Source organism: Malaya genurostris, chromosome 2, assembly GCF_030247185.1.
Source record: "Malaya genurostris strain Urasoe2022 chromosome 2, Malgen_1.1, whole genome shotgun sequence".
NCBI lineage: Eukaryota > Metazoa > Arthropoda > Insecta > Diptera > Culicidae > Malaya > Malaya genurostris.
This window is the reverse complement of record NC_080571.1, coordinates 323,232,324-323,247,285: the sequence shown is the minus strand read 5'-3', so window position 1 is coordinate 323,247,285 and position 14,962 is coordinate 323,232,324. Positions and strand designations below refer to the sequence as shown.

General features: G+C 39.2%; 1 protein-coding gene across 19 annotated transcripts in view; it reads right to left on the bottom strand.

Annotated features, from left to right (window-relative positions):
* LOC131431358 (uncharacterized) overlaps positions 1 to 14,962 on the bottom strand; it is a 142,401-nt gene that overhangs the window by 15,239 nt on the left and 112,200 nt on the right. For 12 of the 19 annotated variants that reach the window (XM_058597033.1, XM_058597034.1, XM_058597015.1 and 9 more), the window contains 12 exons: positions 10,039 to 10,525; positions 9,792 to 9,939; positions 8,235 to 8,635; positions 7,855 to 8,172; positions 7,164 to 7,562; positions 6,459 to 6,607; positions 6,117 to 6,392; positions 5,751 to 6,038; positions 5,603 to 5,689; positions 5,473 to 5,538; positions 5,291 to 5,335; positions 4,786 to 4,827 (listed from right to left, as the gene is read on the bottom strand). In XM_058597033.1, the coding sequence (XP_058453016.1) occupies positions 4,786 to 4,827; positions 5,291 to 5,335; positions 5,473 to 5,538; positions 5,603 to 5,689; positions 5,751 to 6,038; positions 6,117 to 6,392; positions 6,459 to 6,607; positions 7,164 to 7,562; positions 7,855 to 8,172; positions 8,235 to 8,635; positions 9,792 to 9,939; positions 10,039 to 10,525 (2,706 nt within the window). The remainder of the gene's footprint in view (positions 1 to 4,785; positions 4,828 to 5,290; positions 5,336 to 5,472; positions 5,539 to 5,602; positions 5,690 to 5,750; positions 6,039 to 6,116; positions 6,393 to 6,458; positions 6,608 to 7,163; positions 7,563 to 7,854; positions 8,173 to 8,234; positions 8,636 to 9,791; positions 9,940 to 10,038; positions 10,526 to 14,962) is intronic. The other 7 variants (XM_058597028.1, XM_058597029.1, XM_058597030.1 and 4 more) reach the window with 6 other exon arrangements.

Below are 14,962 nucleotides of genomic sequence, written 5' to 3'. Positions count from 1 at the left end.
AATATTTCTACGGTGAAGCTTCAATCACAATACTTGAATGAGAATGCAAGATATCAATTTCTATTGAACTCTCGACTAAAAACACGAACGCGAGCGCACTTCGGAATCGTATTTGGTCATGGTAATGAGAAGCCGGATGAACTTTCTCGTTACCAATCGAACTGTTCATGAATCCTACATGTTAGAGAAAGAGCAAGTGGTCCGAAGCGGTTTATAGAGTGTGTCCGAGTGTGTCCATCGCAGCAAAACGGTTTAATATAATATAAAATAAACCTGTTTTTTATGTTATGATGTCTTTCTCATATAACTCATGTTTTCATTGATATTACTAAGGAATAACCTATAAACTGAAACAGTTTGAACCAAATTTAGAAAAAAAATTACGTTTATTGCATTATCGTCCTATATGACAAGTTGCAATTTCATAAACATTCAACCCTGTATTTCCGAAAGCCAGATCTGGATAAATTCTACATCAACTTATGAAAACATAATACTTTTAATTTAAATCTCAGTTTGCGAAGATCGTTCATGTCGTTTTTTAGAAATTGAATAGAAATTTGTCAGTATAATGTATATAACCATACTCCTGACAATGTAATGTAATCACGGAACCGGAAGTCGGATCCGGATGAAATTCGGTAGGGTTAAATGGAGTTACGAGACCTTTCATCTAAGCTACGCTTTCGACAATTGGATGAGCGGTCTCTGATAAAAATCGAGTGCACTTTTTTAGTTCATTTTGCACATTTTACCCCGTTACTCCGGAACCCGAAGTTCAATCCAGCTGAAATTCATAAGACCTTTAATTTGAATCTAAGTTGAAGAAAATCGGTTGAGCGGTCTCTAAGAAAATCGAGTGCACTTTTTCTTTATTTTTTTGCACATTTTACTCCGATGCTTTTGAACCAAAAGTTCGATCCGGGTAAAATTCAATAGGAATCTATGGGAGTCCATTCATTTGAATCTATGTTTGAGAAGATCGGTCCAGCCTTCTTCGAGAAAATCGAATGCACATTTATGTTACATACGCACATATATACACATACATTTAAAGCACTCGACGAACTGAGCGAATGGTTTGCACTCAGCCTTCCAGATCTCGGTTCAAAAGATGGGTTTCACAGTGATTGCAAAACCTTTCTATATGAGAAATGAAAAAAAGTTTTTACACGACAATGCGCCACTACAAGAGAGCATTGCAACCGTCAGGTGAATCAATTCTGTGCTCCATCACATCCACCATATTCGCCCAATTCGGCTCACGCGGACTTATATATGTTTCCAAAAAGACAAAAAAAAAGAAAACTCAAGAATAAAAAAAATTTTCGTACGAGATTTTCGTGAAAATACAACTCGGATTTTCAGTAAAAATTGTAATAATTCCAATATTTCATTTTTATGTAATTTTTAATAACAGCATGAAAAATTTGTATAACAAATAGAAAATACAAGCCAGAAATAAATTTTTCCTAGACATTTCGCCTCAAAATAGACGAAAATAACGTGAAATAAATGTCACTCTCAGCTCCGCTTGCAAATTATGACAACAAGATCCATATCAGTCAACGATAAAAGCGGAACAGTAGTTTCAAAATTGTGTTCTTCCTTTCATTTATTTTTTCAGTCATTTTCGGTTTTCAGTGTAAATCGTATGCTGCGCAGTGTCGATATTCAACCGATGCTTCGAGAATCATTTCAGTGAGAAACGAGAATGCGTCGTCTCTTTTCGTTAGTTTTGGCCTTGAGTACAAATTATGCCATTTTTTTTCGGTGTATTCCATCGTTTTGGTTAATGCATCGGTCGATTTCACGTCGTATGTTGTCTTTGAGTTGAGCTATGATTCTCGGGGGTTAGTCAAAATCATCGTTTTTCGATATGACTCGTCCGGGGAACAATGGTTGTAGCAAATCGATTGTTAGTCGAGATGTATGGTATGTGGCACCGTCCTGTTTAAACCAGTAGCCATTCAAAACCGTTTTCACGAACAATGGGCATCACAAAATCATTTGTTTTGGCTCGATAACGATCGCCATTGAAAGTTTTTGTTGTTCCATCATCGTCTTGGAAAAAATAGGGACCAATCACCATATCCGCACGAACACCACACCCAACTGTAACTTTTTGGTCGTATAGAGGCTGTTCCTCAATTAATTGAGAGATTTCAGTGGCATGGAAACGACAATTTTACTTATCAACGCATGATAACATTTTCTTGGAATGACGCTTCCAACGCGATATGTCATTAGTCGATCTGACAATTCTGTCAGAAAGTTATTGGGTTGCCCGATGCTTCCACTATAAATGGCCCACCCTGTACTAGCCATGCAATGATTCTGTACGCTAAGAAACGGCTGCGAAAGGCCAAATTCTACAGAAGGAATGTAATGCCTTCGCCTTCCAGGAAATTGATCCAAAATATTTCTGTTGTATTTTCTTTTGTCAAGGAAACCATATGAAGAATAATCCAAGAAGACTTTCATGCATCTTCCAGAACTACTATGAAACTACACGGCAAATTTGACCCAACGGTGACTGGATGTAATCATGAAACTTTGGCCATAAAATTTACGATCCTCTAGCAGTCAGAAATAAATCCTTATGATTTCGTCATTATAAGAATGGTAACGACGAAAGAGTAAATTCGGATCCGAACTATCGGGTTATTTCAAGACAGCCAAAATTATTAAATTAATGATTTATTTTATTCCAACCTTAAAACTATCTGTTATAATTTACTTTTGAGAGGAGTTTACGGAGAACCGTAGCATGACAAAAGCAAAAAATAGTGTTTTTGATTAAGGCGAAAGATTTAACTTGAATACCCTAGTCACAGGATACAAAAGTCGTCAAAATTGCAAATACATGTTAAGCGATTAGTTATTAGTATCAGTCGCGTACCCAGAGGGGCCCTGGTCCCTCCCGAAATCAGAAACAGAAACGAAAAAAGTTGGAGAAATATTATGGGGCTGTCGATCCTGTAGATTACACCTTAAGATAGAGGTTTTGAAAGTTACCGAGAGAGAGCGATGGTCAAAACTTCACTACCGATAAGATACGCAGTGGCAGGTCCTACGAAGCAGAACATAGTCAAAACCACATAAAATGGAGGATGAAACCGGGATAAAATAAATGCTAATAATAATAATACAATGTTAAGTATTCGGTCGAGCGGAAAGAGAAAGTGCGCGAGCATGCTTTAGTTATGCAAGCTTCTGCAGATGATAAAGATATCCTGTCGCTGGATCCCGCACATACTTATTTAGGGCTAGAAATACGAACGCAAGCGCACTTCGAGTACATGTTTGGCTGAATCCATTATTACACGTCAGAGAGCAGAATGATTACCCGACAATATACTGAAGTCAGCACGAGTGTTTCGAAGCAGCACGAGTGCCTCGAAATGCATCCCGATGGGATGGAAAGATCACAATGTCGGTTTTCTGGGATCGGCATAGTATACTTTCGGAGGACTAGCTCAAATCAGAAAAAAGCCAGTATTAGCGTGCATTAATAAGGCAATTGAAGACCGAAATCGCTGTGAAATGACCTTACAAGAGGCACATGAGCATCGTTACCATGGTTTAAATCAACGGTTTAGGTTACAATCACTTGATCATTACCCTTGTTCACCTGATTTGGCTTCCTCGTACTGTTTTCTGTGCTCAAACGTTATTTATCTCTGAGAAATTTATGTTAGATTCGTTTAGGAATTTCAGACCAACCTGAATCCGAAACCAGTATAGTCAAAGTAAATTTGTACGACCATCTACTAATATGACCTACATTGTTTTTGTGATTTTCACAAGATTAGCTTCTGAATAGTCTTGAAGAATTACCCCAAACTTATGGCATATATTTATAATTCTCATGTCTGAAAGTCATAACTCGTTCTTATTCCTTTCAAAGATTATTTTGTTCGAGTGTAGGATTCCTTCGATTTACATAGCCTCCTTGGAGTTTACACATTTGCATTGTTCATGTTGTTGAAGTGAGATCCAGCTTGATCATGAAACCTGAACGTTGAAGGAAGCAAGTTATAGTTTTTCGCCAATTATCTCTTTTCGAACTGTCTTACGTCAACATTATTCGTATGAACAAATTACTATAAATCTTTCGGCAAAAAATTGATAACAACTGCTTTCAAATGTATTTACATTTGACCCAAGTTGTGATTGAAACAGGGTTAGTTTTGGCTTCAATTAGGTTTCAATGAAATAGGCAAACAGCTATAAAAGTTAATCATCCGTCACCTGATGAAGATGTCCAAACAAACATCTTACAAAAAAAATGATTCTTTTGTAACCTTTACATTTTTTCTAAATTCTAATACTTTGAATATCCCCATCCCTTATTTTTATTGCCTAACCCTGCTAAATATACCAAACATAATAATAAATTTCTAATATACGAAAGAATGAAGTTAGTTGATTAAAAAATGGAATATTATCGAACAAGGATCAGCGGTATGATTTTAATTAGACAATCATTAAAACTGTAAAATGAGTTAGTCTCAGTGAGTGAAGCTAGCGAAATAACAAGAAAAAAACCAAAATAATCAATCGTAGCTATAGTTGGGTTGGGTTGGGTTGAAGTTCACCATTTATTCAACGGCAACGAAGGAACGTCATTTCGAGTTAATTTGAACGATTAGAGAAAATAAACCGAGAAATATGTTAAAAAAAGACGAAGCAAAAGAACAGCTCAACCAATTGCAAAGTGTTAATGAGTAATTAAAATGGATTTGAACAAGAAACATTCTAACAGATACTGTTGAAGCCTACCATTTCAACGGCGTACATCAGCTCTTTCTGTTTGGCGAGTTCCTGTATGGTAACAAACGAAAATATGTTCCAAATGTGAATTGAAAACGCTTCAATACAGAACATGTTTGGTGTTTAGATATGTGTTTCGACTTAAAGTGTGGCATTTCATACTCGACTGTTTTTTTTTTTTTTTTGATACATTTCTAATTAATATGTTAAAGATAATCTTCTCGAAGGATTGTTAGTAACAAATGTAGTTTGAAGTTTGGACATGGTGAAATAATGCTTTGGGAAGTAACTACCAATTGGGTGCAGAGTACTAAAAATCAACAGACAATTAAATAGAAATAGACGATTACACAAACACACAAAATGCTTTTCGAACTTAAAAGAAACCTAAGGTGGTTTTCGTTTTTTTTTTTGGCGATGATCTACAAACTATGTAGAGAATGACAAACACTTGCTATTCATCTAAACTAGTAATGACAGGGAAATAAACCACATGCCGGTGGTCGATCTGTACCTGCTCTTTTTGCAATAAAGCCTGTTGTCGTTTCTGTTCTTTCTCCTGTGTTTGTTTGGAAACCATGTAAGATGGACCGAGTAAAAAATGCCAATGTTCGGATTTGGTGGATTTTTTATTGTAGAGAAAATTAGAATTGAATAAAATAAAAATAAACTAATGATGGCAAATACAGTACTAACCTGCTGTTTACGAGCAGCTTCTTCGGCTTTCTGGCGCGCAAGTTCCTCTTCACGTTTTTTCTTAGCCTGTAAAACAACGGTTTTCAGTTTTAGTAGTTGATTTATTTTAATCAGTAACATATGACAGTACCTCCAAAGCCTGTTGATTTTTCAATTCCCGCTCCTTTCGTTGCTGTTCTAGCCGTTCATTGCGTTCTGCCTCTTTCGCCTGCCGTGCCTAAAATCAAAAGGCCCTCAATGTCAATTCGTCTATCCATTCGAGAGAAAAAAAACCTAACCTTTTCCTTGATTTTATTAATTTCATCCTTTGCCATTTTCTTTGCATCCCTCAGAGCCTGCTGCTGTTTGGCGATTTCGATTCTTTGTTCAACACCTAAAGCAGTGTGTCTAGTAAACATTTTCAGTTCCTCTAGCCGGCGGGCAACTTCCGTGTCGGTCATTTTGATGAACTCACCATCGGTCGCGTATGGAGGGGGAGCCGGCTGGAGAAACGTTCCAACGATAGCTTTAGCCGAGAAACTGAAATTATCCCGCGACAAGTCTTTTGGTTTGAACTGATCCAAGTACTGTGTGTGGGTGGCGAAAGATAAAAAAGGTTTCATTATTAACATTTCTGTTTGGCAACAAAATCCCTAACGCCTTACCAGTTGAACCTGATTCATTCCTTTCATCTTATTCAAACTTTGCGGTGGATAGTAGAACACTTCTCCCTTGATCTGACCGTTCTTCGTCAGACCACGAATAACCGTTTCCCGGCGCCAACCCTTTTCCAGCGGAACCCGCAGCTCTTTCACGTTAATTTGTTCTTCACCTTCCGATTCGGACATTCCACTCTCGGCAACGCTTTCGCTATCGGTGTTAGTATTCGAGGTACTGTCCATCGATTGACTAGCTTCGATCATTGCTTGGCGAAGTTTTTCCTGTGATTTGAAACGATCATTGAACATCCAACTTGCAATTAGGATTGCGTTTGTTATTCAACTTACTATTTCAGCTTCCTGTGTAAGCAGTTGCTGCGCGGTAAGAGGTTTCGATCCTACTGCACGGCTCTGAGCTAACAGAGATGCCACCGTATTCTTCTTCGGTTTGGAAACTCCTCGGCCAAGATTACGTGGACGGCCTTCCTTGAATTGAGCTGAAAAGATAGTTTTACGTACTACCGTCAGTGAAAGCAATCGTGTTTCATTTCAAGACGACAATTTCAACATGCAGAACACAATTTTGGTCTTTGGCAGCCCGATTGTCTGTCTCACAAATTCACGTTAGATGATTTATACAAACTATCGTCTGTTTTATGAATGTTGTATTTCTTGCATTTTCTCACAGTATCGATTTCCTTAAGGATTTCATTGTGCCTCCTGTTCTCCTCAGGAAACCTGCGGTTTTTAGTTTAATATTTGCTGCTTTCGACCTGCTTACATACCCCAACGTTTCCGCAGAGATTTTTAATACATCACAAAAAAACAATTATACGTAACAAGGTGCAAAGCTTGGACTATTCATAAGAGTGACAAAAATACCGCTCTCAGTGTTCAAATCGTACACACGAAGAACATTTTTCAAAGTGAAATTGCAAAAAACATTTGCTTGATAAATATGTTTAAAGCAGCTCCCAAATAAAAAATAGACCCAACTTTCTAGCCACGTCACGCTAATATGTAGTGGTATGAAAAAAAATTTACGATACTAACATCCTGCAAGTGCCGCATAATCGTACTCCTCGTAATTGGAGATCTTCAACAGCTCGGACAGGGAACTGTTGAGTCCAAGCTGGGCAGCCAGATGGTTGTTCACACCACTGGAACCGCCGTTACCACCAACACCGCCACCACCACCGCCGCCACCACCAGCTCCGGTGACAGCGCTTCCACCGGTCGGTTGTGTTCCGTTGCCACTGGTGGCGGAGCTGCCACCACCGCTACTGCCGCCAGCTCCACCACTGGCAGCCAATAGCAGCGAACTGATGCTACTATTCAAAGCGCTATTGCTGTCACCGGATGAAGCACTGCCACCCAGAGCGGCCCCGGTGGCCAGCGAGGACGCATAGGCTGCAGCAGCCGAACGGCTCTTGTTGTTGGATTTTCGACGGGCTGCGCGTAATAATCACGACACGTTCATATGTGGAAGAGAGAGAAAAGGTGGAAAATCTTATGTTGTTTCTCGATGCATCTTTTCTTCATCAATCAGCAAATGTTGTGAGTAGCTTACTGGACATGTGACACGGTCAGTGTATGGCAGGATTGACTGTGGGATCGAGAGGTTCAACATGCAAGATTGGGAAACTATAGGCCTATCGGGTAAAATTTTGAGGCATTCCGGTCCAAAATCTTTATCAACTACTAGCTATTTAAATTATACTCATTTTGTGTCTACTACACTCACATCGTGGCGTATCGGAATTGCAAGAGCCAGCTCCACCAGATGCTCCCAACGCAGCTGTTATTGTGCTGAGGCTCTGTAAGCTGTTGGCACTAGGTGTCGTAGAACCGGATGGCGGAACTGGCGATTCGCGACTGTCTGACGCTTTGGAAGGTTTCATTGAAAGGTTAAGCGGTGCATCGTCCTGTTGATCGTTGACAACCGCTTGGGCGGCCGCAGCTGCTGCCGCCACTGCCAACGAAGATGCAATCGACGATGAAGACTTAGCACTGAGATTAAGTCCGGCCCATTCGTTTACCGAATCAGTCATCTGATCTTTTCCTGCAAACAAAAAATAAGCGATATTAACAAAAAGCTACAAGAATGATAACACTGCTAGCTACCTTTTCCAGCATTATATACGCCATTGGACGTAATCGTGGGAGGTAATTTGATGACTTCGATTCGATCATTGTTTCCTCCTGCACCAGAAGCACCACTAGAACCCCCCACTCCATGACCGGATAAGCTGCTGCCAGCTCCGCTGTTACCAGCGCTATTGCCACTACCGGACCCGGAACTACCGAGCCCGCCTTGCTGTCCGAAATCATTCGAATCCAGTCTCGCTCGTTTGGCTGTACTTAAACCATGTAATTGAGCAAAAATTGAACTTTCATCTAACGATACGGGTTTCTTACGTCCACGACCGGTTGATCCCGGTACCTTCGGGCCAACGATCGAGCTGGTATATTTGATGATTTCGGTGTCCGGTGGTAGACGCACTCCTAGTAGCGAGGACGGATCACTGCAAAGATGGAAAAGAGGGAATAACTGATAATTATATCGTAGTTGATACCAAATGGCTTGCGATTTTAATGTTAAATTTCTTAGAGATTCAGTTTTGTAGGGTTTGTTTTCTTATCAACATCCAACGAAGAAGACGATGCCAAACGGATGGCATTTTACATTATTGCCAGCCAAAATTGTTCATGTCGCATAAAAAAAACAAAATAACGTTGAGGTACAGAAAAAAATCGGAAGGCTGAGATGACTTTTCTGCGGAATTGCGGAATTTGGTATCAAACAAAAATGTGATAGCAGTGATAGCACTAAACATAAATGTCGTATCGTAAACTTAACATTGCGTTTGAGTCATCCTAAGCTTAAGCTCTATTTACACCTTTCCAATCTGTATTCTCGTATCAATTGCATGTATTCGCACTTCTCTCAATTTTGATGTTGGTGAAAATAAATACCGACAACGATGCGGCATTCAACCGAAATTTAAAACCAAATCTTTAATATTCGAAACGTTATACGGAATAACGATTTTGTAAATTACTATAATTGACAGCAATCGAACACTTTACAAAAAACAGTAAATCGAAGATAAAATTTCGATGCTTTCAGACATCCGAAACTTGGAGAATCATCAAAGTAGCAATTTCGCTTACATTAGAAACTGAGGGTCGTTCAGAAAAGTATTTTATTCTCCACATCCGTTTAGTAATTTATTTTCCACATCCGTTTTATCTTCGTCATTAGCAAAACTACTTCAGTTTCTTTGTTCGAATTAATTTCCCCGTTCAAAAACACAACTCACACTTTTCATTCACGCACAGTTGAAATCACAACAGAAAAAAAAACAAACTCCAACCAAGTGAGAGGCATCGATAAAACGCTTGCGTACTACCGTTGGATGCAATAACTATCTCGAACCTGTGGGAACTAGGACATCACACACCCCCATCACTTTCCAAACAGAGAACAAAAGTTCATCATCATTAGAACGGAAGCAATGATGACAGAAAGCACACAGAAAAAGACAGAAGCTCCGGACTCTGGCGAGGATTGCGATAGGAACGGTAACCATTTTGCAGGTTTTATTTTACTTTCAATAATTGTTTTCCTCGCAGGACAGATATGACAGGAAATCATTATGTTCAACAATCAACACTTACTTGAGTATTCCCGAGGACATATAGTCTTTCGCCTTAGCAGAGCTTGCTGCCAGGGCATTCATAGTTGCCGTGACATTTTGCTGCGTAGATAGATCCAGATTGCCAAACTGAGATAGTGTATTGAGGGCATTCATTGATGCACTGAGACCTGCAAGTCGGAAACAAAAGCATCGATTTCATTGATCAAGCAGAAAACAGGAAACGGAACACAATGGGCACGATCGAAACCATACAAAATTGCACTCACCTAAATCCGCCACTGAATTGCTGCCACCACCGCCGCCACCCTTACCAGTGTCCTTTCCGGAACGTGACATATTCTGCAGATGATTTCCGGGTGACGAGTTAGGCATAGTACTGGCACTGATGGTGACACTCGGTGATGGCTGTGATTTGGACGAGTTAACCGATGGCGACGAAGAGGACCCTCGCGTTAGCGACAGAACATCGTTTCCTAGGTTGCTACCGACACCTCTGCTTCCGCCGCTACTGTTATGCGACGACGAGGACGACTTGGATTTGGATGAACCTGATTGGTTACCGACAGTGCCGCCGCCACCACCACCACCACCACCACTACCACCGCCGGAAGAAGTTTGCTGCTGTTGGCTTTGCGCTGCAGCAGCTGCAGCCGTGATCGCCATCAGTTCTTTGTGCAGGGTGGCTTGGCTGTACAATGACTGCTTGTAGGCCGCGGCTGCTGCCGCCTGCGACACCGAAGGGGAAGATGAGTTCTGCAAAATAAAATAAACGTTATAAGTTCTACCCTTTGCAATCAAAATTGGAGTAAATTGTAGACTGAATAAATGATTTCTCTTCAAATTATGTTTATCAGTACTTGTCCCAAAGTTCATAAAAGCTCAAACTTTCTATCACATCGATAGATTGTTGGCAACAGAATGTCATCGCTAAGGACACAATCACTGTAACGAACAGAAGTAAATAAAATTTTATATCGATTTTACCCACCCACTTTATACCGAAATCTCGATCTTAGTGCAAACGGCCTCAATCATAACCGAAAATTAAATAATTTTGTTGAACCTGTAACCGTCTCAGTTTCTGAAGCTAAGGAGATAGCCTTTGTCAATCGTAGAATCGTACCACCAGCCCGATTCGCCAGGATTTCGACATTAGACAAGGTACGCTCCGGGGACACCTTTGCAGTGAAGCGCAAAATAAAATAACTTCAGTTTTTTTTCTTACCCACGTTGACTACATCAAATTATAATGAGAAATGAAAAGTGAACCCTCGCCGTTTTTCATTCGTTTGCTAACCTCAAAATGCTACGGTTTGCGTTTTTCTCACTTTCCAGTGAAGCTCGCGCATGGAGGACGATAAACTCACTCCACAGCTGTTTGAGTGACCGGAAAACTGATTTATAGCATGGATTCCGGTACTTAAATAAATGACTGAAGAATTAGAATCTTTGTCACACACATTTCAGTGGATAACCATGTTTTACATTGCAGCTAGGATCGGCTGTATTATTTCAACTAGCTGCTCATATTCCTAAAAGTATTATTTGAAACAGTTTCAAAAAAAGGAGAACCTGCTACCAGTCATACCGTTTCATCTTCTGCTCTTCAGGGCTTAGCTGTTCAAGTTGAACTACTGACACATCATCACGTAAAGAAATTCCCATGTGGTTTTAAAAAGGGTACTTTCAACAAAGCCCCTTAATTACCCTGGTCTTTGCTAGGCCAGTAGGACGACAATAGGAACATCCTGTTGCGGTACAATTAATAAAAATGTTACCTTGAATTAATTGCTAGAGTTAATAGGGTCATAGCACTAACCATGCGATTGTCCTATACTCTAAGAATCGATTACGAAGTCTATTGAACATTAAATTAAGCTCCGCATCGGAATTTAGAACCAGTATCTTGCTTTGCTTACACAAGTTTCTCAGTAGCGGTTTACTTTTCTAGTACAAAAAACCATGATCATGAACTTTACGAGTCACCTCTCGCCGAGAATAACGCAAATAGATGAATCATTTGTTGCTAATCAGTTACGATAATGTTCAATTTTCAAATTATTTCAGCACTTCGCTAAGTTCATGTGAATTTAACGAAGCACCCCTTTCAAATAAGCTTGAAAAAAAATCGAAACCCAGTTCATAATTTGTTGCATAACATTTTGCTAATTAGTCAAGATAATTTTGAATTTGTTGCTCAATTTTTTTGAGTACTTTGCTAAGTTTATATGAAGTTGACGAAGTATCTCTCTCAAATAAGCTTGAAAACAAATCGAAACTCAGTGGACAGTTTGTTACTAATAAGTTGCTAATTAGTTACGTTACATTTGAATTTGTGATTCATTTTTTTTTTAAATTATTTTCGAGTACTTCGCTAAGATAATTATTTTAAAAAAATAAAAAATTTAGCAACAAATTCAAAACAACCATAACTAATTAGCAACTAATAAGCAACAAATTATCCACTGGGTTTCGATTGGTATTCAAGCTTATTTGGAGGGGTACTTCGTTAACGTCATATGCGAAGTACTAAAAAAATTAAAAAATGGGCAGGAAACTCAAAACTACCGTAACTAAATAGCAACAAATTATCCACTGGGTTTCGATTGGTTTTCCAGCTTATTTGGAGGCTTATTTGGAAGGGTTTCATTAACTTCATATGCGAAGTACTAAAAAAATTTAAAACAAATGGGCTGCAAACTCAAAACTATCGTAACTAATTAGCAATAAATTATCCATTGAGATTCGAATTGTTTTCAAGCTTATTTAGGAGGGGTGCTTCATTAACTTCATATAAACTTAACGAAGTACTCAAAAACAATAAAAAATTGATCAACAAATTCAAAATTACCGTAACTAATAAGCAACAAATCTTTCACCTAAAGCTTGCTTCATTTAGAATTGGAACAAACTTTTGCTCATATTGTGGCGCTCCTGGTGGACGGATTTGGAAGTTCTTGGTGCCCACGTGTCGGGAATTTTGTCAGCCTCACGTATGATTTTTGACATTCCGCAAATCGACTGTACTTTGTAAACAATCAACATGGAAGCCGAAAGAAGGGAACAAATTGTGCACAGTTATTTGGAAATTGTGGTCTGCATCTAGGCTAGCTAAACAGCTGAAATTGCCTAGAAATACCGTATGGCGCGTTATCAAACGGTAGAAGAAAACATTGACGACGATTCGGAAGCCTCAAGCCAATCGGCGGAGTGGAACTGACGACCGGAAACTGCGTGGTAAGATTTTGAAGACGAATAATAGGAATTCTAATCTGTCGGAAGGTGATTTGGCCAGAAAATTCGGTGCTGCCCAAAGTACCGTGAGGAGAACTCGACTCCGGGAAGGAATCAAGTCGTATCGAACTAGCAAACAGCCAAATCGAACCATAAAACATAATAGTGTGGTTCGTGCTCGGAAACTATATGACCAGGTGCTGACCAAGTTCGACGGGTGTCTTCTGATGGATGATGAAACCTATGTCAAGGCTGACTTTGGGCAAATCCCAGGTCAAAAATTTTATTTGACAACGGCAACGGGTGGATGTTCCAGCCAAATTTAAATTTGTTTTTGCCTACAAATTTGCAAGAAGATATATGATTTGGCAGGGCATTTGCAGCTGTGGCAAAAAACGAAAGTTTTCGTTACAAATAAGACAATGACATCGGAACTATACCTAAAAGAGTGTCTCCAAAAACGAATTTTGCCGTTCATTCGATCCCACGACCATCCCATAATGTTTTGGCGAGATTTGGCAAGCTGTCATTACAGCAAAGTCGTTCAAGAATGGTATGCAGAGAAAGGGGTTCAGTTTGTTTCGAAAAACCTTAACCCACCCAACTGCCCCCAGTTCCGCTCTTTTGAGAAATACTTGGAAATCATTAAGAAGAGACTCAAGGCAAAGGGAAAGGTTGTCAAGGACATCAATCAGATGACGACCTGGTGGAATAAGATAGCTAAAACGATTGACGAAGAAGATGTGCGCCGCCTAATGAGCCGTGTTACAGGAAAAATTCGAGAATTCCTTCGAAATCGTGACGAATCCGTATTCGTATTTTTTCTTAAAAGTATGAAGAAAACGCTACATTTGTATAAAAAAAGATCTTGAATTCAATAATAAATAACTGAAATTCAGGCAATTGTCTTTGTTCCAATTCTATCTGAAGCAAGCTTTATTTGCGTTTTGGTCACAGGCTTTTTTTATTTCCTGTAATGCTATATTAACCTATAGAAAGTAAATAGCATTCGAAAATAAATACATTTATCGCAGACTGATTGCAACGCAAAGTAGTACCTATCCAGTACATGAGAATGCTTTTATTTCATTTCAGGACAGTAGACACCAGCATCTGCTCGACTCTACAACAGAGAACCGTACTGGATACAAAATATGAATTCGACAAATTTTCATTTCAATTTGTCAAACGATGAAGAATGGAATGAGTGGAAAGCAATACTGCGTGTGACATTTACGATACTAGTAGTGAGTAAATGCTCATCACAAGTAATTTTCCTTATTTTTTCGCACACTCACAATGTAAACAAACAAAAAAACAAAACTCGCACAGAATTTCGCGAAAGTAAGGCATTCTAACTGATATTTTTCAATAAATACATAGAAAAATCATTTATCTACAATTGTATGTTGTTGATTTTTCGTGAATCGGGTTGGTATTGGAGAAATTTGCAATTTAGGGTGAAATTTCGGCGACAAAGCAAGAGGAAGCATTGAGTTGTCTCGCTTAGACCTGACCACGGCGAAGCGCTACCTTAATAACGAGCAATGTCTAATTTTCTCTGTTATTCAAGTCATTATCGTTTTTTTACCTATTTTTATATATATATAAAAAATAGGTATAGAATTCGCTCAAACTTTCGAAAATTTTTCCGAGGCCCGGAGGGCCGAATGACATATACCAATCGATTCAGCTCGACGAACTGAGCAAATGTGTGTGTGTGTGTATGTGTGTGTGTCCGTATGTGTGTTGTCAACTAAGAGGTCGAGATCTCAGAGATGGCTGGACCGATTTTCATCAAACTAGTCGCAAATGAAAGGTCTCCCCGTCACCCAAAACGCTATTGAATGGTTTTGAGATCGGATGTTTACTTTTTGAGTTATACAAAGTTTTATGTCAAAATTTTCAGTTTTTTGACAGTATCTGTCACAATTGACCTTGAAAACAGAATATGTT